Source organism: Necator americanus, chromosome V, assembly GCF_031761385.1.
Source record: "Necator americanus strain Aroian chromosome V, whole genome shotgun sequence".
Classification (NCBI taxonomy): domain Eukaryota; kingdom Metazoa; phylum Nematoda; class Chromadorea; order Rhabditida; family Ancylostomatidae; genus Necator; species Necator americanus.
The window spans coordinates 22,526,848-22,553,037 of NC_087375.1; the positions used below are offsets into that span (position 1 = coordinate 22,526,848).

The 26,190-nt window shown below is 42.1% G+C and overlaps 7 protein-coding genes across 11 annotated transcripts; 5 read left to right on the forward strand and 2 right to left on the reverse strand.

Moving 5' to 3' along the window:
- Positions 1 to 579: 579 nt before the first annotated feature.
- RB195_014858 (uncharacterized protein) lies at positions 580 to 10,874 on the forward strand (the record flags this gene model as incomplete). Of its 2 annotated transcripts, XM_064205294.1 has the most annotated exons (10): positions 580 to 729; positions 3,628 to 3,661; positions 3,737 to 3,870; positions 3,926 to 4,138; positions 7,102 to 7,140; positions 7,216 to 7,273; positions 7,329 to 7,384; positions 7,456 to 7,529; positions 10,616 to 10,724; positions 10,788 to 10,874. In XM_064205294.1, 10 exons carry the CDS (start codon positions 580 to 582, stop codon positions 10,872 to 10,874), a joined length of 954 nt encoding a protein of 317 aa, XP_064061175.1. The 2 variants fall into 2 exon arrangements, with proteins under 2 accessions (XP_064061175.1, XP_013303547.2); XM_013448093.2 differs by lacking the exons at positions 580 to 729; positions 3,628 to 3,661 and adding an exon at positions 1,943 to 2,045.
- A 258-nt stretch (positions 10,875 to 11,132) lies between these two features.
- Positions 11,133 to 16,748, reverse strand: RB195_014859 (uncharacterized protein; the record flags this gene model as incomplete). Of its 3 annotated transcripts, XM_064205295.1 has the most annotated exons (9): positions 11,133 to 11,226; positions 11,593 to 11,677; positions 11,914 to 12,052; positions 12,109 to 12,219; positions 12,278 to 12,397; positions 16,158 to 16,224; positions 16,278 to 16,417; positions 16,482 to 16,538; positions 16,593 to 16,748. In XM_064205295.1, 9 exons carry the CDS (start codon positions 16,746 to 16,748, stop codon positions 11,133 to 11,135), a joined length of 969 nt encoding a protein of 322 aa, XP_064061176.1. The 3 variants fall into 3 exon arrangements, with proteins under 3 accessions (XP_064061176.1, XP_064061177.1, XP_064061181.1); XM_064205296.1 differs by lacking the exons at positions 16,158 to 16,224; positions 16,278 to 16,417; positions 16,482 to 16,538; positions 16,593 to 16,748 and having other exon boundaries at positions 12,278 to 12,286; XM_064205297.1 differs by lacking the exons at positions 11,133 to 11,226; positions 11,593 to 11,677; positions 11,914 to 12,052; positions 12,109 to 12,219; positions 12,278 to 12,397 and having other exon boundaries at positions 16,143 to 16,224.
- RB195_014860 (uncharacterized protein) lies at positions 13,063 to 13,728 on the forward strand (the record flags this gene model as incomplete). The annotated part of the gene is made up of 1 exon (XM_064205298.1): positions 13,063 to 13,728. One exon carries the CDS (start codon positions 13,063 to 13,065, stop codon positions 13,726 to 13,728), a length of 666 nt encoding a protein of 221 aa, XP_064061178.1.
- RB195_014861 (uncharacterized protein) lies at positions 14,534 to 15,167 on the forward strand (the record flags this gene model as incomplete). Its single annotated transcript, XM_064205299.1, has 2 exons — positions 14,534 to 14,828; positions 14,896 to 15,167. The coding sequence occupies 2 exons, from the start codon at positions 14,534 to 14,536 to the stop codon at positions 15,165 to 15,167; spliced, it is 567 nt and encodes a 188-aa protein (XP_064061179.1).
- On the forward strand, positions 15,186 to 15,713 carry RB195_014862 (uncharacterized protein; the record flags this gene model as incomplete). Its single annotated transcript, XM_064205300.1, has 1 exon — positions 15,186 to 15,713. The coding sequence occupies one exon, from the start codon at positions 15,186 to 15,188 to the stop codon at positions 15,711 to 15,713; it is 528 nt and encodes a 175-aa protein (XP_064061180.1).
- A 104-nt stretch (positions 16,749 to 16,852) lies between the features above and the next one.
- On the reverse strand, positions 16,853 to 17,254 carry RB195_014863 (uncharacterized protein; the record flags this gene model as incomplete). Its single annotated transcript, XM_064205301.1, has 2 exons — positions 16,853 to 17,076; positions 17,146 to 17,254. 2 exons carry the CDS (start codon positions 17,252 to 17,254, stop codon positions 16,853 to 16,855), a joined length of 333 nt encoding a protein of 110 aa, XP_064061182.1.
- Positions 17,255 to 17,911: 657 nt separating this feature from the next.
- On the forward strand, positions 17,912 to 25,828 carry RB195_014864 (uncharacterized protein; the record flags this gene model as incomplete). 2 transcript variants are annotated; one of them, XM_064205303.1, is made up of 11 exons in its annotated part: positions 19,655 to 19,728; positions 20,414 to 20,624; positions 22,458 to 22,520; positions 22,568 to 22,621; positions 22,677 to 22,800; positions 23,182 to 23,328; positions 23,392 to 23,421; positions 23,478 to 23,539; positions 23,593 to 23,666; positions 23,722 to 23,830; positions 25,700 to 25,828. In XM_064205303.1, the coding sequence occupies 11 exons, from the start codon at positions 19,655 to 19,657 to the stop codon at positions 25,826 to 25,828; spliced, it is 1,077 nt and encodes a 358-aa protein (XP_064061184.1). The 2 variants fall into 2 exon arrangements, with proteins under 2 accessions (XP_064061183.1, XP_064061184.1); XM_064205302.1 differs by lacking the exons at positions 19,655 to 19,728; positions 22,568 to 22,621 and adding an exon at positions 17,912 to 17,998 and having other exon boundaries at positions 20,457 to 20,624.
- Positions 25,829 to 26,190: the final 362 nt, after the last annotated feature.

Consider the following 26,190-nt stretch of genomic DNA (forward strand, 5'->3'; position numbering starts at 1 on the left):
GAGGTAGGTATTTCGCTTAAAGTAAATAAAAGTATGTGATGAGGTGTGAGGTGTAATATCCTGCCCTTTGGGAAGTTTTATTATTGCACTGCATCTTCAAGATCTAAATAGGTTTTAATAAAACTTGTGCTTTCTTTTCGCATGTGTAGGAAAAAGTGTTGTTCAAAGCTGTATTCCACATACATGTGACAAAGGCAGCACTTTCAAAACGTGAATTATTTGTATTTGTTTTTGTTTTCTAACTTGAGATATCCCGTAATCAAATTGAAGTCTTCATCAAGTAGAAGTTCTTCGGTTAGAGAAAAGATTAAGCGGAAATTTTTCATTCATTATTTGTTTTCATCTTCTTCTCGAGGAAAATCCGGTATGACAACAGTTGGTTCTGATATCGACCAGAGGAAATACTATCGATTTGCTTTTTCTCTGCAAAAATAATATTGTTGAAATGATTTTGTGAGAGTCGTCCGATTACGCGCCATAAAGACGTCATGAATTCGTTGTCTCACTATTCGAACTAAGTTACGTTTCATCACCGACGAACCTCTTAGAACCTATATAACGACAATTAAATATACCAATATGAAGATATTATTATTATTATTATTATTATTATTATTATTATTATTATTATTATTATTATTATTATTATTATTATTATTATTATTATTATTATTATTATTATTATTATTATTTAACAATATTATTAAGCAGAGAGAAAATAAGTCGATGGTTCTCTAGTTAACATCAGGCCTAACTGTAGCCTTACCAGATTTTCATAGAGAAAGTGAAATAATAAATAAATAATGAACGGAATCCTTTGGTTGATCTATCCATCAACTCTTTAATTCAAGAAGGCTCCAATTTGATTGTGGGATTACTTAAACTATAAACCAAATACAAGTACAAAATTTTCAGTTTTTTTGTAAAGTGGAGGTCCGCGGTGGCTGCACGGTCGATGGTTCGAGACCTCACTTGTCCCAACCAACCCTTTCATTCCTCCGGTTCCGATAGACTGGTACTAAACTTATCTGGGAGTATAAAAACACTGACATGATCAGCGGCTGGTTTTGCATAGCCCACCACCCGTTCCAAACTCCCAACGATCAACGATTGGCAGTAAACGGCATTGGGGCATCCCAATTGAATTGATACACCATAGACTTTGTCCTTTTGATATTGTTGATTTTGATCATTGGCACTGTATTGATAGAAACAAATTTGTTTTCAGTTTTCAAAGGTTTTTAAAAAAAAAACCTCTTTGAGTCCCAACCATGCTCGTTCCCGAGGATTTCATCACTTTAATCTCAAGTGCAAATTGCATTCTTTTTTTTTGCTCTCAATATTCAAATAGACACAAAGTAATGAAATTCATAACTGGAGAATAAGTTTCTTGAATTGAAAATTCTAGCAATATTCTGAGCCAAAGAAGCCTTACCAATTTCTTGATAAATGGCCCTGACAATAATGATATTCCTATGGTATTATTTCACAAATAAGCGGCGGTTTCGAGTAATACTGGGTCCTGAAACATTTGTGCATGTACGTGCACAGCTATGTACCAGTTCCAGACTCATGGATGAGGATTCCTCTCGTTTGAACTGCAACGTTCATCTGACAAGATATTCAACTTCTTTTCCAAATTTTCATTTTCTAACTTTGTCATGGCTCCTAAGTATACAAGACATTCCGAGACCGTATTGGATCTTTTCAAATAGCCTTAGAAATAGATTAAATAAATAAGTTCTTTTCTGGCTCTTTTAATCCGTTGTTCGCATGCTCTGGAACGATTCCAAAACAATGGTCATTATCGTTTATTAAAGACCATTCACATCGAATCTTCCTTGTTATCGGTGTCTCTTCGCAATAGTTTGTGATGATGCGATAGAAAAGGTCACATTTTTTGGTACTGTGCCCAGTGTCGATTACAACTTTCGCTGGCACCATGAGACACACTCAAGAACCAGAATTCGCAGACGGCAACGATCAAGGACAACCATTGTGTGCCTCAGACATCGTTTTCACTGCGAGCAAGGAAAAGCATAGAGGTTGTCTCCCAAGGGATCGCTTCGAGGACAAGTGATCAGAATTATCCCCCGACATACTTTGTAGGAGATCCTATGCGGGTTTATGAAGCACATCTGATCAATTTTTTTTTTCGAAGTTCTACGGAATCTGTTGTTATATTCTGTGTCACATGTTTGCGCTCTTTTATGACCAGAACTTCTTGAGTGAAGGCATCACTACACATACGATTTTGTTCAAATGCGCCTTGTGCTGATCCAGTTCTGCACTTTTTTTTTACTTCCGTGCTTTCAGAAGCAACAGTAAACGTTGTAGCCGCAAGATTTATACTTTTCCACTTTTTGTTGAAAAAACTAGAAGAAAATTTGTAGTAGGTTCCAGGTACCTAGTGCAGTTTAAACGTTATTTGCTCAATGAAATGATTCCTTGACTAGACATAAGAATTTTCTAACACAATTGCAGGTGAGTAAAAGCCTGCAGTGATGCGTCAACCATTTCGAAACCAGAAATACTGCCATGTATTAGGAAGAGTAGTTACCGCTGTGCGTTATAGCATAAACATATATATGCGAAATATTTTTGTATGTGTGTTAGAGTATCTTGCGGATCTCTAAGCATATTAAGCGATTTGAAGCAAATTTTTCACAGGTGCTCCACAAGTTCAATTTCAAAATGGTAGTCATGCAATTTGCTTGGGAACAAAATCTACCGATTTAAAAAAGTATGAAGAAAACTCAACGATGATCCGTACTACTTGTTCAGTTGAACCCCACTTGGGTGCGTTCAAGTAGGTCTTCAGGCAGGAGTACCGGAATAACGTAGGAAATCTCGAATATAGCTATGATGCAGATGACTTGGCTACTCTCCTTCACCTTTGAGGAAATCGATAATGCTCATGTTTCTTTGCGATGCAATTATCATAGGTCAAAACTGAGCACTTCTCCTTGGGAAGCTTAACGTGTAGTTCAATTACGTTCTCCGTTGATCTTCCACGTGGATGTAGTAGACCCGAAATGTCTTTGAGCAACTGAGCGTTACGCGCCCACTATAATTCACTGTTTCTTTGCTTAGAGACAGCATATCACAAAATTAGCGATGTTGGGATCGCTCCACAAAATGATAGGATTAGGTGTGTAGATCACGGGTATGCGGTCAAGCTCTGTTCCGCCTAATCCTCAAGACGGCATAAGAAACAGTCTCCGTGTCCTGGTTTTCTTACGAGGCATCTGGTAGCATGCCATATCTGCGAGCGCAGGCGTATCCAGCACCTTTGACTTTACTTTTTTGTAGAGAGATCCCAACAGAAAGAGCCTTGAGAAACCACTACGACGAATTTTGGCAGATAAAAGATAATTGGTCGATTACTGTGATTATGTTGACTAAAGTAATAGCTAGATCAAGCAACCCTATTTAGTTGCCCAGACCTCAAGAAACCTGTCTAGATAGCGATTAGAACACTTTTTTGGGTGACTTTCCAACTCCCATTTACCCCACTGACAAACTATAGTTTTCCAGAAATAGTAAAGCAATAACATATCAATACAAAAGTTAGGTTGTTGATCAAAATTCGGAGATGTGGTCGACCTAGCTTCTCATTTCTATTAGAGACTCCATCAGAAAAGGTTGTTGGCAGTCATCGGTCTGTAGCTAAGATTTTCTTGGTGTGAAGTTCTATGTGCTGTTTTCGAGGACAAAAACAATTAACGATTTTCAGGTTCCGTATTAAGAAAATACGCATCGCCAAACCCCGCGATGATTTACCTCTTTGTGTATTTGATTCTGCATTTCTTATCTTCCATTTACCTGCTCACCCAATGTGGCGGCAAAAAGAAAAATGATCAAAATAAGGTTAGCAAAACTGCTGCGAATGAGCAGCTCAACCTAACGTATTCACTGCTCTTAGGACAAGAAAGGCGCAACTCCAACACCCGCACCCCCAGCAGCACCAGCGAAACCAGCTGAAGAAAAGTCGAAACCTGCAGCAGAAGAGAAAAAGGACGAAGGAAAACAGGAAGCATCGAAACCTGCGGATACGAAGAGTGCTGAGAAACCAAAGGATGACAAAAAGAAGGAAGAGGCTGAAAAGAAGGAGGGTGAGGATAAGAAGCAGGAAGAGGTATAGCTTGAACGTCAACTTGTTGCGGAAACGTAGAGTGAACAGTGCGCCAAGAGTTACGGAAGCAGCTTCCAATACAATAAGGATTTTGCATGAATCTGCACAGTATGCGTGAAGGCCGTCCTTAAAGACAGCATCCCACGAATCGGTGAGGGAATCCGGAGGAAAAGCTAGAGACCAGGTTGTAGATTGCGGGATCAGAGGTGGTTCCACTCATCTCTCCCTGATCGTCATTACAAACCACTGCCGTGGGAAATATCGCACCTGGATGCGGCGCCTGCGGAAACTTGGAGCGTTGCAACTGAAATAGTCTTAGAAAACGTTGGTCTCCAAGCTGTTTCCCAATCTGAGAGAGATGAGTGGAACCACCCCTGATCCTGAAATCTGCAAGCCTAACTCTAGATTTTCCCGCGGGTTCCTTCACCACCTCAGATTCGTGGTATGCTGGCTTCAAACAAAATATAAGGTTGTGGTACGGTGTTAGCGACTTGATTCTCAATCGGCTGATACGTGATCATCGTCAACTATCCGATCGTGTACCACATGCTAGTAGTAAAGTGCTGTTTTGGGCAATTTTCATTGCCCTCAGAACCACAACATTGTTTGGAACAAATTTCCTGTGTTCTCCCTTCTCTTTGGTCCAGTTCCTTAAAAAAAACGTGTGCGGATGCTCCCCTTTTAGACTGATGTCTTCTTATTTTCTTATCATCTAAAATGTCTAGTTTCGTTATAGCACCAGTTCTGATTCATAGCGTAGATCCCGTATACACGAACATCAAGAAACGAGACAGTAGCGCACGTCGAGATGTATAGCTTACTATGTACGTACAAAAGAGAGGAGTTTCTGAGTTCATGACGACATTGCTTATCGTCGACTTCTTATGGAAACCCACAATTTCAAAAGCTCAACGTTACTCTAAATACTTAAATCATTTGCTGGTGAATACCATAATTAATAGGTCATGATGAAAGATTTGAAAGATTTCACTTGACTGTTAGCGCTGTTGTACGATGTTTTACATGAAATCGACTGTCTTCTTTTTCAAAGGATAGTGTTTTTTTCTTGTCTCTTTTAGATATGGATGTTCACAATGCTAAATCTTGGAAATTACAGCGCTAGAGATCTTTTTGCTTCATTTCCAGCTCGTAAAAAGGCGCCGCAATGGATATCGAAGATCTGATTGGTTCGTACAACTGCCATCGCTGCTGTGAGACCAAAGACGAGAGCTTGGAAGTCCGCTCTCTTTGAGACCTGTTGAGCTCATGTGTATCTAATTCGGAAGATGTGGATGATATTGCGACCTGAACCCGGTGCTGAGCAGGAGGAGCGTCGTAGAGAGTGCATACAGAATTGAGCTTGGATTTAAAGTTCTACGATGAAAATGACTAAAAATCAGAGCACAGCCGCATTTATGAAAGAAAGTGAAATTAAGTGGGACGGGTACAGAGAACTTTTAAAGGCACCGCTCATAGGAATTGTTGATATTCGCTTCTTTTCACTAGTAAGTAAAGTTCAGGACGTGCTTTGGAGGGACCACAATTAATACGCCACAATAAGAAAAACGCCCAAGAATAAAAGGTATCAAAGCACATAAGATACCAGTTTACCCAACGAAGCAACCTTTTGCACCCGTAAGACTGGTTTCGTAAATCGGATTTTGTTGCCTATACAAGTGTGAAAAGTGTAAATAGTTATTAAGGTGAGTGATTTCACAAATTGCTCGCAACAATTCCTTTTTGTCAATGCTCTACAATCTCTAACGAAGAACTCAAAGACGGTATACGGCCAGCTTCGACAAACCACGACCCGATGTTGGTGAAGGTCAGCAGCGGTCGGGCTGACGCCTAGCGACAAGAACGCTTCTTTATTCAATACGTCTGTACTTCTGTGCTCTTAGAGCATCCTCAAAAATTTCTCTCTCGATCTCATGCCATCACTCTGTCGTGCTTCACAGGATCTCTTTTTCGGTCAAGAGGGCGAAAGTATAGGTTGGGAATCTAATAGTCGGAACTGAGCTTTCTCAGCGCACTACCATTGCAGCAGAGAGTGACTACATCTGAACGATTCTATAGTTCTGATGCCGAACATCAAAGTTTATCCGAAGAATGCTCCATTGGGTGTGAAGTGGATTGCACACGCTAAATTCATTAGGAACCTACCACCAAAGAACACAGTCACGACGTATGTGCTGGTCGTCTGTATAAAGGATAATACTGAAACATTTGCTGTGCTCATCGATACAGGCAGTAGAGCGGTGGCGTTTAAGCATTCCGCTGCTAGACTCCGATCAGTCACAAAATCTGCACATTTATACTATTGTTGCGCCGCATATCTCGCTTGCCTTTCCTCAAAATTTCGCAAAGTTTAAAATTTCATCAGTCAAATTCCATCTCGATTGCTGGCCACTGGAGATAAATCAAAAGTGTGCCTCTGTAGTTAAAGGCAGCATACCACGAATCTGACGTGGTGAGGGAATCCGTAGGAAAAGCTAGAGTTAGGGTTGTAGATTGCGGGATTCGGGGTGGTTCTGGTGATCTCTTCCTAAGCGTCGTTAAAAAAGGGTATGGGAGACGCGGTTTTTTTTTACGACGATTTCAGTTACAATCGTTCTGCACACCTCACTTCCAAGCGCGCGCGGCCGAAGATAAGTGATGTTTTCCCATCAGCCCATTCAAGTGAAACCAATGAATAGGCTGCTGAGAAGATCGGAACCAGCGGATATAGGAGCGTTCTACCGTACCTCGTAAGAAGTAAGGCGGTTCCTACGCTGTTTTTTTAAGACGACCATTAAGGAGGGATGAGTAGATCCACTCCAGATCCCGCAATCTACAATTCCATCTCTAGCTATTCCCGCGGATTCCCTCAACGCGTCAGATTCATGGTATGTTGTCTTTACTCTTGAGTCGAAACTGTCAATGATCTGGTGTTTGTTGCTTTTTGTTCATGGTCTGAACAATTTCAGCTTAAACTGGATCCTACCCCGCCATCTGGTGATGATGAGGTATGACATCAACAATAAGAAAAGTGTACTTTTCTTACTACTAACTAAAGATCAATTTAAAGTACTTCTTTTCAGAAGAAAGAACCACCAAAAGAGCCAGCGGCCTCTAAGTCAACCATGGGAAAACCTGATGGTAAGAGTTAAGCAATAATTTCTCGATTGTTCATTCCATATGACGTTCAATTCAGATCAAATAAAGTTGAGTGCAAGTAGCCTGGTTTGGGAAGACAAAGAAGCTCAGCAGGTAGTCCTTTGCAAACTGGAGTCATAGAAGTGGTTTCAGTTTCTTAGAGGATTCTCATAATTTCACTCAAGGTTCTCAAAGTAACCAACAACTCCGAGAAGAAGCAGGCTCTCAAGATTAAGTGTTCCAACAACGAAACGTTTAAGTAAATTTGGTATATATATTTGATTTTGGTTTGGCTTGGAAGGCACAAACAGTGGTCATTCAAAAAACAGCATCACTGTTGTGTCCATGATCACCCGTAATGTTCCATTTGCTTTCCATTCAGACAAGACATGACATATGTAGAGTAAACCCTAAATTTAAAACCGAACTAAGAAATAGATCGAAACCAACGAAGTAGGCCGTCCTTTTAATCATACTATCTATCGAAGAAGATGAATCGTCTATCATGAGCCACCAATCTCCCTCACTAGAGGGATCACAGCCGGTTAGTCGCAAGGCTACGTGGAGCGTCCCCGGATGGCGGAGAGGGAGCTAATTGCGGACCAAAAGCAACTTTGTGCTTGCCCAGAGACGCAGGTGGATTCGGAAGATGGACTCCTTGTATCTGCAGTGTCAGGATCGGCTCATAATACTACCGTATCCCGCACGTCGATCCGGCCAAAAACCTGCATTCAAGTGACCGACAGGTGCAAGGGAGGCGGTTTGGAGTCAGCTCCAACAAATAAGCTCCACATGTCCACTCCGGGAAAACGCAACGTTCTTCCAAAAATTAATGGGATTAAAGGCTTGCAACCTGCCCATGGGTTTTAAATTTTTACTTCACAAACAACAACCAAACTTCACATCGGGACCTACGGCCTACAGTGGAATGAACAGGGGAGACTCTCCGAGTTCACCATGACGACAAAGACAATACACGGGAAATCGCAATTCCAAGAGCCCTCCTCTCTGCGCTGGACATGGGAGTCAACCGATGGAGGGTACCGTAATGAAACAGACCATATCGTCGTCAATAAAAGGTTCTGCGTGACGGACGTCGCTGTTGTACCAAAGTTTTATACGCGATCGGACCATCACCTCCTCCGAGTAAGATTTTTCTTCACAAGGAGAGAAGAGAAGCCGCCAAGTTCAGAGAGAGAAATCTCAGAAGTATCATCAACTGGGATCTCTTCGCTATGCTAGCCGGCTTTTGGGAAGATTCCGCAATGGACAACATTGACGAGGAATATGACCGGCTCGTCGAACACCTTCACGACTGCGCGAAGAAGGCTGAGAATTTTAAACCACCAAGAGACTCCTGTCTCCAGAAACTCTAGAGCTTATACGTCAGCGTGGAGCTGCACGAGCAGCACGCAACCGGACTCACGTCCGAGCTCGCAAGCCTTTGCAGAGAGGCGATAAAGGAAGGCCTTAAAGAGAAAAGAGCAGATGTGCTGGCTGAAGCTGCAGAGGCGTAGAGAAGCATCCGGTATGCCTGTCGAGACTTCGCCAGTCGCAAGACGAGGATGACTACTCTCCGGAACGCAAAGGGAACAACCATTGCATCGGGAAGGAGAATGGAGAAAATCATCTACGAGTTTACTCTGATCGTTTCGACAGCTATGCTCACTTGCCTCCTCAATATCTGAGGGAAGACGGACATGTCACTCCTAAGGTTTCGAAGTACGACATGACATGCTTTCCCGTCTGAAGTACGATATGTCGGTAAGAAATCGTACGGCAAACGGTCCCGACAGAATAAGACCAGAACACCTGAACAACCTTCCGCCACTACTCATCAGCACACTGGCGAGGGTCTTCACACGTTACCTGTCGGAATGCAAGGTTCCTAAACAGTGGAAGACCAGCAAGACCAGCGAGGTATCACGAGAGTACAAGATGCCGCTCTGTCTCACCTTCATCGACTTGAAGAAGGCCTTCGACTCAGTTGAGACGGAAGCGGTCGTGGAAACCTTGGACAACCAAGGCGTCCCTGCTCAGTACATAAAGGTATTTCGAGAATTATACAACAACTTCACGACCGGAATTTCCCCATTGTCATCATTGACGTGAAGAGGGTGATACAATTCCACCCAACATATTCACAGCCACCCTCGAGAACGCAATGTGAAAATTGGAATGGGACATCATGAGAGTGAAAGTTGATGGTCGGCAGCTACACCATTTGCGCTTTGCTGATGACATCGTACTGATAACACCTAGCATCAGCCAAGCGGAACGAATGCTGACCGAATTCGACGAAACGTGTGGATGCATCGGTCTTCACCTGAATCTGCAAAAGACGATGTTCATGCGCAACGGATGGGTCTCGCATGCCCCATTCACGCTCAGCGGAACGGACATATCCGAATGCACCAACTACGTTTATCTGAGTCGGGAATTGAACATGATGAACGACCTGACCCCCGAGCTGGGTAGGAGGAGACGAGCGGCTTGGGGAGCGTATAGGAGCATCGAGGATGTAGTGAAGAAGACCGGGAACACCCAGCTCCGTGCTCACCTCTTCAACACCACCGTACTTCCTACTTTGACCTGTGCTTCAGAAACCTGGGCATTTCGCAAGCAGGAAGAAAACGCGTCAATGAACGCGCAATTGAGAGAGTGATGCTAGGAGTATCCCGTTTCAGGCAAGTGAGAGACGGGATTCGAAGTTCTCTCCTACGTCAGCGATCGAAGATTAGAGACGTCACCGCGTTTGCCAAGGAAAGTAAAATAAGGTGGGCAGGACACGTGAACATTTGACAACGTTTAGCGACAACCGTTGGACCAGAGCCGTGAGCGACTGGGTTCCCCGCGATATTAAGCGCACTACAGGAAGATCGCCGACCCGATGATCAGATTTCTTCACGAAGTCTTTCAAAGAAAATTATGATGCTCCTCATGTCCCACACGAAAGGAGGAACCATAGGGCTACTCTGACACGCGATCGGGACAAATGGAAGAATTACTGGCGCCCGCTCGACCAGTTCCAAGATCAACGGGAGTCAAGGTGATCAAGGTGATCGAAGAAGCCAAACGTTGGTCCTTGTTACTCGTTACCAGCCCCCAACCCCTCCTCCTTCACTCGAATTGCGACTTCTAGCTTTCCTTCTGGACAATGATTCAAAACTGACAACCCACGTCAAAACACTTTTAAACCAGATTCTCGTGATTACTACGTGATTACGTGGAAGAGAACAGAGTTGGAATCCAAATGAAAAAAAGTGATGCTCTTATAACTGTTCTTAAAGCCTACTAATGAACGGTCCATTCTTTTTCAGAAAGGTTGATGAGGTGATCGTTTAGAGTGAATCCAGTGTTCGCCATGATAGAACCTAGCAAAACTCTTGATGTGGTTGTGACTCGCAAAAACGGTCCACTGAAGTCCGAGAAACTTCTAATACTCACGACTCCTGTAAGTCGAGATTTCACCAGTTTTGCTATTTAGCACAAATTATATAATTCTGTGTGAATTCAGTACGATGGAGCCGACGCTGAGAAAGCATACGAGGACAAGGAACTCATCCCTGCTTGTGCGCCTATTCCGCTGGTCCCTAAGAGTTAAAATAAACTCTCTTTTTGCATACACCTAATTTTTCAGAATTGGTCGATAGCGGTTTTTTATTTGTAGTCTGAAATCACATTCACAATTCTTAAATATTATCCGAGAAATGTCGATGCGTTCCTCTTTAATAGACAACTTCAATAATAGGCAAAAAAAAATCCAAACAACTTATATTAGACAAGATTAGTTAGGAAACAAAAAACGATTTCAACAACAACAACAAAAAAAATTCAAAGAAACAAAGATATGTACAAAAGATCAACCTAGCTTCCCCCACCACCACCTATTGTCGTTCAGTCGCAAGCAGAGTTCACGTTCTTTCCATGCTGGATCAACTATACAAGCTGACCATCTGAAAAATGCGCAGAAATCATGACTGTAAACGGCGTGTTTCCTCCGTGAAATTAAAAAGTGACTAAAATGAAAGTGTGATTCAATTGTAGCCATAAAATATACGAGCTGTTGGCGAGCAGCATTTGTCGAAGCAATAAATTTATAACTTCTGTGGCCAGATAAACACGTTAATTCATTGAAGCCATGGAAATTCTTTTCAACGGGCAGGTCAAAACAACGTCACCTTCACCACTTATCTTACGTAACTCATCCCTGTAGAGTTCAAGGCCTACCTTACCACAAACGAGGTTGCGCTTTTAAGGACAAAATTACGCCAAAAAGCAAAAAGAGATATTCGTAAATGATACTTGGATCTGTGCAGTACCTGCTCTCCTCCAACACCTCCCACCATTCGTCACCGTTAGCGATGAGATCAGCATTGGCTTCCTCAGCAGTAGGATTGTAGGGAACTAAAAAAGGCTGAAGCCGATGAATACCACCACTTCCTGTACGATTGCTGTCAAAAACCAATGAATAAAAACTTGTGCCCGCCCAACCGAAGACTAAACCTGTGGGCGGACATGATGTGTTCAAAGGTGATTTTAGTTAACAGTAATGCAGAGTATATGTGTATGTAGACAGGCCGATCTCTTCTTTTATGTAGAGAAAATTCGACGTGTTGGACGCCATATACACGAAATCTTACGGATGAGTTGTGGAGGTTGAACATAAGCAGGTTGCTGTTGCTGATACTGGTAAGCGACCTGTGGTTGTTGATGTTGTTGATGTTGTTGGATTGGTTGGTAAGCCATTTGGTTATAGGAAGCTAGCGATGGATCAGCAATCTAAAACAGTCGTGAACGAAACGTACCTGTCACGCGCATAAAGAAATTCAACTCACTAGCTGAGGCTGCATGCCTTCACGAATTTGATGTCTAGGAAGCCGCTGCTTTGCAGCGGCAAGTTTTAGGATAATCTCGCGTCCACGAACCACAGTTTTGTTCATTTCTACCTGCAGAAATTTGGAAAAAAAAAGATCCATTAGAGTTGAAGTGATTATGCTAACTCACCAAAGCCATTTGTTGCTCAGTTTGGTCACCAAATCTGATAAAGCCCAAGCACCGTGAAGAACCATCTCGATTACGGTATACTTTAGCTCCACGACATGAACGGTAACGCGCTCCAAACACCTACAGAAGAGCTTCTGATAATAGGCGGATTCTGGGAAATTTGCATCATACTTCTTCGAAACTATAGTTACTAAGCTTGCAGTGATCTTACACAACAAAAGAGGCAGCACGTGGGTGCGTGCGCCAGATTTAAGAACAAGTATCGTCGCCAACCAGTATACCAGCATCACCAGGTGAACCTTGGAAGTTTGGGAGTCGCACGAATGTCCGTGATGACAAACAGTTCACACTGGTTATCTCAGATATCAGCGCAAATGGGATTTAGTCCACAACAGCGCCACTTCACTTTCATGTCCACAGTAATCATTATTTATCCTCACGGATCTCCCTCACTAGAAGGATCCCAGGCGGTTAGTCGCGAGGCTACGTGGAGCGTCCCCTCATGGCGGATAGGGGGTTAATCGCGGACCAAAAGCGACCTTGTGCTTGCCCAGAGACGCGGGTGGATTCGGAAGATGGACTCCTTGTATCTGCAGTGTCAGGATCGGCTCATAATACTACCGTATCCCGCACGTCGATCCGGCCAAAAGCCTGCATTCAAGTGACCGACAGGTGCAAGGGAGGCGGTTTGGAATCACCTCCAACAAATAAGCTCCACATGTCCACTCCGGGAAAACGCAACGTTCTTCCAAAAATTAATGGGATTAAAGGCTTGCAACCTGCCCATGGGTTTTAAAATTTTACGCAGTCAAAGTAGTAAAAAAGAGCCTACTGATTCCGGAAGAAAGCCTGGTACGGTAGCGGTAGGAAAGACAGAGTTACAGGAATCATATAGGCTATCGAAACGGAATAAGACTAGGATGACGATCTGTACTTATAACGCTAACACTTATACGCTCGCGTCGAAAACGGCCATCGAAGATCTGATGATGCAAGCCAAGAAGATTAAGTACTACGTCATCGGACTGACAAATACGAGACGACGCCGCCCTCTCGACGCCGTAAATGAAACGAGAGAAGAACTGTTCTTAGGAACATGCGACAGTGGAGGTGTTGGTGGAGTTGGCGACCTCGTCAACACGGGTATGGCAAAGAACATAGACTCTTCTGAAAAGCTGACGACCCGAAATAGACGACTGCGGATGAGAAGATGTGGTCCAAAAACAGCTTTGACTATCTTCGTCGCTTACGCTCCAACATCAAGCTACGAAGAAGAAGAAGAAGTCGAAGCTTTCTACGTGCACCTGGTGAAGTTCTACCGAGAAGATCATGCCTTCTACAAAGTCACAATAGGCGATTTCAACGCCAAAGAAGAACGCCTGAGGAACTTCACATCGGGACCTACGGCCTACAGTGGAATGAACAGGGGAGACTCTCCGAGTTCATCATGACGACAAAGACAATACACGGGAAATCGCAATTCCAGAAGCCCTCTTCTCTACGCTGGACATGGGAGTCAACCGATGGAGGGTACCGTAATGAAACAGACCATATCGTCGTCAATAAAAGGTTCTGCGTGACGGACGTCGCTGTTGTACCAAAGTTTTATACGCGATCGGACCATCACCTCCTCCGAGTAAGATTTTTCTTCACAAGGAGAGAAGAGAAGCCGCCAAGTTCAGAGAGAGAAATCTCAGAAGTATCATCAACTGGGATCTCTTCGCTATGCTAGCCGGCTTTTGGGAAGATTCCGCAATGGACAACATTGACGAGGAATATGACCGGCTCGTCGAACACCTTCACGACTGCGCGAAGAAGGCTGAGAATTTTAAACCACCAAGAGACTCCTGTCTCCAGAAACTCTAGAGCTAATACGTCAGCGTGGAGCTGCACGAGCAGCATGCAACCGGACTCACGTCCGAGCTCGCAAGCCTTTGCAGAGAGGCGATAAAGGAAGGCCTTAAAGAGAAAAGAGCAGATGTGCTGGCTGAAGCTGCAGAGGCGTAGAGAAGCATCCGGTATGCCTGTCGAGACTTCGCCAGTCGCAAGACGAGGATGACTACTCTCCGGAACGCAAAGGGAACAACCATTGCATCGGGAAGGAGAATGGAGAAAATCATCTACGAGTTTACTCTGATCTTTTCGACACCTATGCCCACTTGCCTCCTCAATATTTGAGGGAAGACGGACATGTCACTCCTAAGGTTTCAAAGTACGACATGACATGCTTTCCCGTCTGAAGTACGACATCCTATCATGTCGGTAAGAAATCGTACGGCACCCGGTCCCGACAGGATAAGACCAGAACACCTGAAGAACCTTCCGCCACTACTCATCAGCACCCTGGCGAGGGTCTTCACAGGTTACCTGTCGGAATGCAAGGTTCCTAAACAGGGGGAGACCAGCGAGACCGTGTTGTTCTATAAAAAGGGAGGTCCACATGACATCGGCAACTATCGCTCAATCTGCTTACTGCCCGTCATCTACAAGCTCTTTACAAGAGTGATCCTGAATAGGATTGAAAAGTCTTGGATGAAGGACAGCCATGCAAGTAAGCAAGGTTTCGAAAAGGATTCAGCACGATTGACCACATTCACACTGTTTCGAAACTCAACCAGGTATCACGAGAGTACAAGATGCCGCTCTGTCTCACCTTCATCGACTTGAAAAAGACCTTCGACTCTTTGAGACCGAAGCGGTCATGGAAGCCTTGGACAACCAAGGCGTCCCTACTCAGTACATAAAGGTGCTTCGAAAATTGTACAACAACTTCACGATCGGAATTTCCCCATTCTACAAGAATGTCATCATTGACGTGAAGAGGGGAGTCCGACAGGGTGATACAATTCCACCCAACATATTCACAGCCACCCTCGAGAACGCAATGTGAAAGTTGGAATGGGACATCATGAGAGTGAAGGTTGATGGTCGGCAGCTACACCACTTGCGCTTTGCTGATGACATCGTACTGATAACACCTAGCATCAGCCAAGCGGAACGAATGCTGACCGAATTCGACGAAACGTGTGGATGCATCGGTCTTCAGTTGAATCTGCAAAAGACGATGTTCATGTGCAACGGATGGGTCTCGCATGCCCCATTCACGCTCAGCGGTACGAACATATCCGAATGCACCAACTACGTTTATCTGAGTCGAGAATTGAACATGATGAACGACCTGACCCCCGAGCTGGGTAGGAGGAGACGAACGGCTTGGGGAGCGTATAGGAGCATCGAGGATGTAGTGAAGAAGACCAGGAACACCCAGCTCCGTGCTCACCTCTTCAACACCACCGTACTTCCTGCTTTAACCTGTGCTTCGGGAACCTGGGCATTTCGCAAGCAGGAAGAAAACGCGATGAGCGTCATTGAACGCGCAATTGAGAGAGTGATGCTAGGAGTATCCCGTTTCAGGCAAGTGAGAGACGGGATTTGAAGATCTCTTCTAGCGATCGAAGATTAGAGACGTCGCTGCGTTTGCCAAGGAAAGTAAAATAAGGTGGGTCGGACACGTGATGCGCTTTAACGACAACCGTTGGACCAGAACCGTGAGCGTCTGGGTTCCCCGCGGTATTGTGCGTACTACAGGAAGACCGCCGACCCGATGATCAGATTTCTTCGCGAAGTCTTTGAAAGAAAATTATGATGCTCTTCGTGTCCCACGCGAAAGGAACCACTGGGCTACTCTAGCGCGCGATCAGGACAAATGGAAGAATTACTTGCGCCCGCTCGACCAGTCCGAACATCAACGGGAGTCAAGGTCATCAAGGTGATTATTTACACCTGATCATTCTCTTTCTCACATTCTAGCATTTTCCCAAGACAAAAGTGCGATGTGTCCGTCATGGGGGATGGGGGGTCGTAATCATTTAGACCTTACCTGGTACAAAGCGGCATCGTCGAGATCTGGATGGATGTTATTTACAAAAAGGTTGAACTCGATTGATCTAAAGATAACAAAAAAGTACAGACATCACTACTGCAAACGATCGGTACTCACGGTACTCTTGGATCATTGGCAAACGATAAGTTGAATCGGGATCGCGGTACACTATTAGGGATCCTGTGCCCGTTTGCTCTCAACATTGCGTCCCGAGCTTCATCGGATGATGAAAACTCTACGAAGCAATATGCACAATTCTTGAAAGAAATATATCTACGTTTAGCCATTCTAGCATAGAAACGAATGAGATTTAGCTCTTACTGCTCCCGTTTGCCGATCGGTGACCATTTTTACTGTTGACGGAGTGTGACCGAGCTCCTGAAAGATGATGAGGATTTGTTCAAAAGAATGAGAATAAAGAAATGCATCCACCTTGAAAGCATTGGATATGAATTGTGCGTCCCACTGCGGCAATAGGTCACCCATCCATAGAGTTCGGTGGGAATCGAGTGTAGTGTGAGGATGAACGCGGGAGTAATCCGCTTGTCTTTCGCCTTCTCCAAGTTCTACGTGACCCGTCTCCGTCATTCTCCAACCAGCTCAAGCCTCGCCACCAATTTTTAAAAAACGCTAAGAAAAGGTATACGATATATTCGCCTTGTCAAGAGTTTCACACAATATGTTTGAGGCGACTACATTTCAATATAATGTGAAGATACAGCGAGGTAATCTTTATCGTAGCCAATGTTAACCGTTTTCTCAATACCTACAAAAAATGAGAGAGGACTCATACATACAAAACTGCGGTCACGACATTGTTTGAGAAGTTCAGAAATAAGAGAACCACAGGAAACTGTAGGTACTGACAATGAAGTAGCACCAACCGATTGTGCTGATCCAGCGACGTACAGTCTATCTGCAAAGGTAGAAATGAATTCGGTTAGGAAAGGTTCTCAGCAGAATTTTTGAAGACATCGAAGCAAACTTTTTTTAGCATAAGAGCCGGAAACAGCTAATGAAAAGACAGCGAATGTTTGGAATATATCGATGCAACAGCGAGAAACACCAACTGTTGCACCTAAAACAGTGGGCATATATAAAAAATAGCAACCAAAGTAGGGCATGCGAACAGAGGATAATCTGCGTTGTACAAAATCCACTCGTCAACAGTACCAGTTATTCGCAATTTTCATCATAGAACAAAGTTTGATATGGTATTCCGTAAGTAAACAGACAACTAGTTCACAATTCTTTACATGGCACATCAACATTAGGCCAAGAATCTCAAAAAAAAAAAACATAACCATTCAGGAGGAGGAGAGGAAAAGAAAGCAAAGCCACTTTTATTACCACAGCTCTGATAAGCCGAGTTCAAACTCGAACAGAATGATGAGAGGTAAGATGAAAGCGTCTGGGAAAGGTGTGGTACTCATATCCTTCAGACTGCTTTTCTCACATTATTCAACGAGGAAATTCAATTCAAGTTAATCATTTAAATGCTAACAAAATAGTTTGCGCGACACTAACGACTGCCACTGATTAGAAAAATAAAATAAAAATTTTCCTGCGCTAGAATAAATGCAATGAGCCTTGTTTGCTCAGGTTCGGTAAAGTAAGGATAAATAGAGTGAGGTCACGTTCATTTTTCTATTTTGTTGGCAGTACGGTATGTAGCTAATATTTTCACGTCGCTCCATGAAGAGAATACTCTAACGCTGAAATTTCAGACACATTAGCCGACTGCTGGAAAAATGATCGAATTTATTGTGCTATTTTTGCTGACTTACGTGCTGATTTTACCAATAATTTGTTCAAAGAAGAAGAAGGAAGGAGCAATGGTAAGGGCAGTGTCGCTAAAGTTCAAGTAATAGTTGAAGAGAATGTGGCAAGACTTTCAGTTAAACAAAGTGATAGCTTTCAAAGATTGCAAACATGAACCTTTCATACATATATATATATATATATATTATATATATACATATATATATATATATATATATATATATATATGTATATATATATGTATATATATTTCGATGGCTGGGAACCGCTCTTGTGCAAGCCAAGCCTTTCGTCCCTCTGGGTTCGATAGATTGGTGCCAGACCTGGCTGTGAAGAAAAAAACACTGACTTGACCATCTAGCGCCAATCCTACGCCTTGGGACCCTTAGCACACGCTTCTATAGGCATCAGGCGCCTGTGGACCCGTCGCACCCCATTTTATAGCTTTCTAGCGTCAAGGCACAAACTCGACGTCGGTGGACCCGTCGTTCCCCCCTCTCCTTTTTTTGAATTTCGTGACACACACACACACACACAAATGAGGTTTTCCGCGCCATTTTCCAAGACGATTAGTGAGTTGAAGTGGGGCAATGCTCGTTTTTCCAATCTACACCCCGAAGTCTATACGTGCCCACGTGGACCTCAACATCGTCAGCATCGCGATACACCGTCCTTAGTCCTGAAGTCTTATGGATTAAACAAAGAGGACTCGTTTGGCCTTGTTATATCATCTACTTGCATTTTTCCATTTCTACTCTCACATTTTCCGACTGCGGGTGATTATACTAGATTGATTGAAGATGATTATACTTTCAAGAACCCGTTCCCTAATACTATCTGTTAATACCGTAATGTTCCTCTTGATAAAGTCTAAACAATAAAGTCTAAACAAATCCAAATTGAAACAACTCCTAAATTTCTTTTTTTTTCTCTGCAAATGCGTTCGCCGAGAGAATTCATATCCGTAAATGAACTCGTCAAGAAGTACTATGCGTAAAAATCGGCCCAGGAAGGCTTTGTGGTCGACGGAGCTGCTACGTTACCTGAAATATTTTTCACAAGGAGTAAGGTAAAAGCCGCTCGTCTTTTCCTGTCATATCCCTACCACTATCTTCACCGATCCTCTTGTTCATTTTGTTAAATCTGTGATTGTTCCAAGACGTTGCTACAAACAGTCGACATCGCGCAACTGGTAAACGCGCAACGGAAGCTTTGGAGATGTCTAACAACACCTCGAAGTCCTAATCGGCCTATCGACGACACTCCGCCGGCCTCCAGTTGAAAACCGATGCCGACGTCACAATTATCCAAAGAGTGTAGTAGGCTGGACAGAAGGTCTTGTTATCCATATTTCGAAATTTGCAGAACTTTCCATTTTTGGGGGGAACCCATGTTACACCACGTTGTAGTTGTAGAACATTCTCGAAGCTTCTCCACAATAAATAAATATATAAATATACATATATATATATATATATATATATATATATATATATATATATATATATATATATATGTATATATATTATATGTATATGTATATATGTATATATAGTATATATATATATATATATATATATATATACATATATATATATATATATATATATATATATATATATATATATATATGTATGCAGCCAGGGGCTTTCCTTAACATTAATCACTATGTAAATTACACAAGAGCAACTTCGAGCTATCATCTTTTATGAATGCGTTTTGGCATTGGAGCAACGGCAGCAACATCAGCAGCAGATTGTGCCAGGGCAGCACTAGCATCAGGACTGTAAAGCGCTGGTTCGCTCGCTTCTCAAGCGGAGACACCGACTGCGAAGACAGGTCCAGGTCACGATGCCCCCACGCAGTCGAAGACTGCGTCATTCTCGACGCTGTCAAATAGGGTTCGGAGATCAACACCCGCAGTCTTTCGACGCAGACACAGACACAGACACAGACACAGACACAGATACACACACACACACACACACACACACACACACACACACACACACACACACACACACACACACACACACACACACACACGTGACAGAATAAGCCCGTTATTATATATCATGATATGTATGTATATACACTAAATATAAACTATACAATAACTATACTATAACTATATATATATACATATATATATATATATATATATATATATATATGCATATATATAAGGAAAGATCGGTTAAACCCGTGTATTGAAAAACACTGAAGAATCGTCGGCGCCATCAGCTCAGTGAGAGGCGTCATTCCCTTCAATGCCTGTAGACCAGAGCAGCGGAAGATAAAAAGTGTACACCTTCGCGCAGCTACGTTCTGACTAAGAACATCCCTTTGTCGTACGTCCGAAAACCGATCAAAATCATTTGATTCCAGCCAACGCCCAGCACTTCTCAAATCTAATGGTATGATTAGAGAGATGAAGCTGATGGGTTCTAACAACCAAGATCAGATGACAGGGTGGAAGAAGCTCCACCAATAGAGACTAATATTGAATTAAAGGCCAAGAGAAAGCTTGACGAAGCATTCACTAACTGTATCCAAAACGCTCGTGACTGCCAGAAGTATCTGAGAAAGGAGTTCCGTAGTCAGCTAAAGCGTGATCGTGACAACGAATGGACGTCAAAGAAAGCTGCTTTTATTGAGATAGTACAGCAGCAAGACAAAGAGGTTTTCATCTGTCCTCAACTATACCAATGGAGTCGCTGTTGGTGAGGAAACTCTGCCTATTTGGAGAGGCTGACATCCGTTCAAAAAATGCGCAATTTTCAATTAGGTACATTTTATTAGTTTTAACAATAAAAAGAAAAAGATGATAAAACAAATGAAAGCGGAGAATCTAGAGAGTACGAAGTACGGTATACTCTGTCATTTTTGAAGTAATCCGTCGCAAAATCCAGGAATTACCTAGGAATATCACTGCTATGTGTAATGTACCAGGTTTTGGAGCGGATCATCCCGGATAGGCTAATCAAGCATAAAGAAGAAAGTACCTGCGATGAACAGACTTTCGCCTCATTCGATTGACAATTAACCAGCTTTTCGTTGCCAGAAGAGTGGTCAAGGTGTGACAGAGGTATTCGAAGCCTACGATATTACCTCTTCTAGACTTCAAAGCCGTTTAAGACTTCGTCACCGAAGCCATTTTCTCAACGCGTTTCGCGCCGATGGAATTGCATGAAAATTCGTACTCAAAGGCATTACCCCACGAATCTGGGCTGGTACGGGTTTCAGGCGGGTAATGCATATACGAGGTCGTGGATTGTAGGGAAGAGGGTGATTCCGTCAATTTCTCCCTGAATCAGTGTATCAGGAAATTCTGGAAAGCAGTGGGACGGCTTCCATGGCGTCGGATTGGGGTGAAATGTAGATCGGCCCTAGAAAACTATAAAATATAGGGAAGTGGGCCTCAAGGCGGCGAATAGGTGCGTCGAAGCCATAACGCTATAAAGTGGAGTGAGCTGGGTCCCACAGCGTTGAGTTAGTGCAGCGACGCCGTAAGCGATAAAATAGGGTGGGACAAATAGGTATGTAATTGGCGTGACCTGGTGCAGCAGCGTCCCGCAATTACTGCATGTGGACTTGGGAAAAGGCAAAGATATGAAACATTGTAAACCGTTTCATGGCTGTGGTAACTATACATGTTATATTACACCTGTAGACTCTTCCGCATATTTACCTCCTTGCACTGAGGTTGTTATCACCCTTTCCTTAGAATGATTAAACAAGTCTGCAAACGGCTGTTTAACTACTAGCCAACAGCTTACGCGATCTTACGTGCAGCGTTATCTTTATCACAACGATAATGATGTTCACGTCTTTTCATGTGAGTACATCATTCTTTGCTAATTGCTAGGTTAAACAGGAGGAAAAACCATACTCCCGAATGATGTTTCAAATTACGACAGTATCGAAGGAGTATAAGTGAAAAATCAGGTTTGAATCGCGGAGGAACTCCAAATGTAGAACTGATCCGTTTAGGAACAAAACTATGGAATCTCTTGTCTATGTCGTTGTTTCATTGTAAAAAAAAACGAGGAAAAGCGTGATTAGAAAAAACACAGTTCTAATTTTACAAAAAAAATGCACCTACTGTTATCAATCTTTATTGATCAGTGAAGGCGGATGAAGCGAATACCACAAAAACTCTGAAGTCCGGTCTTAACCAACTTCAGACTGGTGTATACGAATATATATATATATATATATATATATATACAGAATAGTGATAACATTATAAGTCACAAGCCTCGAGGCACCTTAGAAAGTGAGACCATAAATATCTACATGGAAGTTTTAGGCAAACAAAACTTCCAACAACAAAGCCGGAAAACAAAAGTCACGAGAGGAGAAAGGCAACAAACAACCCAGCAAACAAAAGAAACAAGCTAAAATAAGTGCATCCTATATAACACAAATTAAGGATCGGCGTGTGATTTTGGAAACGACATTAAGAAAACCTTGAGATACAAGCTACGTAAACACTAATTAGTCATGATTTAGGGAAAGAAAAAGAGTAAAGAAAAAGCATCAACTGCTAAAAAGGAGAAAGATGAAAAGAAGGAGGTAGGGTACACAAAAAAAAGGAGCAATGACATGAATAAATTATTCAGGAAAAGAAGCCTGACCTCGAAGTACAGAAGACTCAAACCCAGAGCAAGGAAGAAGTAGAGTTCCCAATTTTTCATACGAAGTAAAATTATTGTAAACATGTCAGTTTAGGAGAAAAAAGAGGAAAACCAAGGAGAAAACGAAAATGAAGAGAAAAAAGAAGACAAGCAAGAATCAGGAAAAAATGAAGAGAAGAAAGATGACAAACAGAATGAGGGAAAGGATGGAGCAAAAGGTGAGTGAAGAAGTCCATCAGAGAGAGAGAGAGATTCAGGATTTTGAAGATATCTAAGCGCCAAAACATCATACGAGACTCCCTTTAAAATGTTAAACCACAGATAATTTAACGAATATGCTCTTTAGATAAGAACGGATATGTAGAAGGTAACAAAATAAGCGAAACGCATCTTCAAAAGAGTAAAGAAAAGAGAAGAAAAGAAATAAAGAAAAAAAAAACTTTTCGAATGGGTTATAATAAATACTTTCTGAAACATGAGCAAGCAAAAATTATTCAGAGGGGGCAGGTTACGGAGTGAATACAAAATATGTATAGGAAGCAAAATTGTTTGTTGTTGTTTTGATAGAAAAAAAACAAGACAAAGGCCAAAAGTTCCAGAAGCGCAGAAAAGCGATGACAAAAAAGAGCAGGGAAGTGGAGACAAAAAAGAGCAGGGAAGTGGAGACAAAAAAGAGCAGGGAAGTGGAGACAAGAAAAGCGATGACAAGAAGGAACAAGAAAATGCAGAAAAGAAAGAGGAGGAGGGTACGTCAAGTTTCCAAAATGATTGGTTCATATTTCGTTTCCAAATTTAAAGAAGTCCTTCAGAAAAGAAGAAAGATGGCGGAGGAACTGATGGTGAACTTTTGTAAAAACAAATAAACGAAAAACCGAAATATACTGAGATTTTCCAGAACTCAAATTGGCGAAAATTAGTCAAATGCAGTGTCAATGGGATGATAAGGGTGGCACACAGGTAGAAATGGCGAATAATCGCAGACACAAACCACAAAGACAAACTTTTTGCAGACTGTTAGTGTTACCAACACGTCTAACACGAAGATAGCAATGAAAATCAGATGTTCCGACAATACTCTCTTTAGGTGACGCTACTCTCCATTATGATGATATCTACGAACGATGATCATGGTTTTTCAGAATAGATCCGGTATTTGCAAGTATTGAGCCCGGGAACACACAGAAACTTGAAATAATTCGTAGCCCAGGTGCAGTGAAAGAGGACAAAGTGGTGATCCTTCTTACAGAAGTGAGTTAATTGACCGTTAAGTTAAACATTAATATACTTACGATTCCTGCATGAATGAGGAAAAACGTGAAGCTAGAGTAGCAACCAACATCGAACACTTAGACTCTTGGGACGAATTAAAGTAGAGTAAATAAGACGTTTCCAGTAGAAGCTTCTCTACCATCTCTGAGAACAAAAATATTACACTATTTACAACTGCAATAATTCATCTGCTCGTGAGCACTATCAGAGATAGTTTTCGAGAAGAAAGAGCGCGTGGACGATCACAAGATGACAAAAGAGTGTGAATTGACGACAGACTGTTACCTTCCCATTTGATGGTGAGGACTTGTTTGAATAGTAAGAATTATCCAAATACGAAAAGTAAAAGAGCATTTTTCCCGAAAAGAGAACTGCTACGATTAGAATTTTTTTGTAAACTGTAAAACATGACTTTTGTAACAGTAAATATTGTGACTGCAACTTTTTTATCACCCAGCGGTGCGGTGTGTGCTGGGAATTAAAAAAGGTGTCAATTAGTGCAACAATAAAAAAGGAGCTGTCGAAGCTCGAAAAGCACCGAATTTTTTAGGTCACAGTGAAGACTTCACTTACCCATTGGCTGATTTTGACAATGCCGCATGCTATAACCTCCCAATAGGCAACACTAGAGTGTTTGTTGAGCGCCTGCCATACTTGGCAGTTAAAACCACAGGCAAACATGCTCATGTTACGTCTGAACAGAGCCACTCGATAAAATTTTATGATCTTTTGATTATCACACAAAAACTTATCTTTTTCAAAATTTGAAATTCAGGAAAACACTCCGATATCTCTTTTTTAAATTGTTCTAGCGAATAGACTAAGTCAATAAATCACAAAGAGTATACCACAAAATTAACTTCACAGTGCCAAACCACAGAACAAGAAGGAAAGCTCATACAATCGGACCCCAAGAAGGACAGCAAATATAGTCGGCGTAAAACGTGATGCATCGAGGTGGATCGACGCATCATCGATAAAGGCGCGCACACAGCTCTCCTTTCGCTCCTCATAGTTCTATGTCTCCGTATAGTACAGCATGAATAGGATTAATTGGTTTAAGCAAAGTTCCTTTCCATCAGTTCCGTTTTACTTCTAGGACGCCTCTAGGATTTTATTTTGTAGAAGTCCAATTTCTGTTTCATTTTTTGTGTATAGTGCATGATTAGCATTTGTTGGCATTGGAGTAGAGGGGAATTTAAAAATCCATTCTAGAAAAAGGCTAACTACCGAGACTTACAAAAAGTGGAGAAGAAAAAATTCTTGAAAACTGAAGCACCCGATGGGATACCCAGAAGATATTATCGAAGTAGCGAAAAGGGATTTTCTTAGTCTTACGACTACAAAATATGCCGACCATGCACAATTACATGAAAATAGTGCAGAAGCTGTAGCCATACAAGAATGCACCATTACACAAGAGAAAAAGAAAGACAATGATGAAAAGCAAGAAGAGAAGGAGAGTGATGATTTTCCGCGCACCGTAGAGAGAGATCGGTGAAGCCTTCACCGGGGATGCATCGCGTCAGCCCGATACAAAATGTTTTACGACTACTCAGATACGAAGCCACACAATCTCTGTTCTGCTCAGTAAATTAGCTGTGGATGTGAATTCCCATTATAGTTATATCCACGAACATTGCAGGAAGAAACAATTATTCGCTATACTATAACTATTAATTATTATAGTATACTATTAATTTTAAAATATTACGTTGCCGCTAGTACATATGCGACAAACGACTCCCAATTTTTTTCCTGCATAAGAATGTGGACAGTACAACAGATACAGCTTCAGAGAAATCCCACATAGTCTAGTTCCACCATGATGACGTAAACATCTTTTAGTACAATGATGAAGAGGCGATAGAAAAATACTTCAAGAAGCCAAACCTGAAACTTTCAACCACGATAATTCAACAAACAGGCAAGGATGCATCAAAGAAAGCACAAGAAGGGAAGGAAGAGAAAAAGTAGTAAAACAATTCAAGTGGAAGAGCTTAAGATTTATTTCAGAATGCTGCAATAAACATTATTTGTTGGTTTTGTACCTTGTTGCAACACATTTATGAACTAGTTCTCGCAATCATAAGTCAGGAACATTGTGCACTTCTCTCCTACTGTTTAGTATGCATCAACTCTTACGTTGAAATGAGAAGATTCGCATCATCATCGTCCATTGTGATGATGAAAAAGCAAACATGATCAAGAAAAATTCATGCCTATATAAACTATATGATCACATGAATTTGGCGATTTTCGAAAGGAGCATTACCAATGTAGTACTAACACAGGTTACAACAGCAAAAATCAAGAGTACTTCACTCCGAGCTAAGACA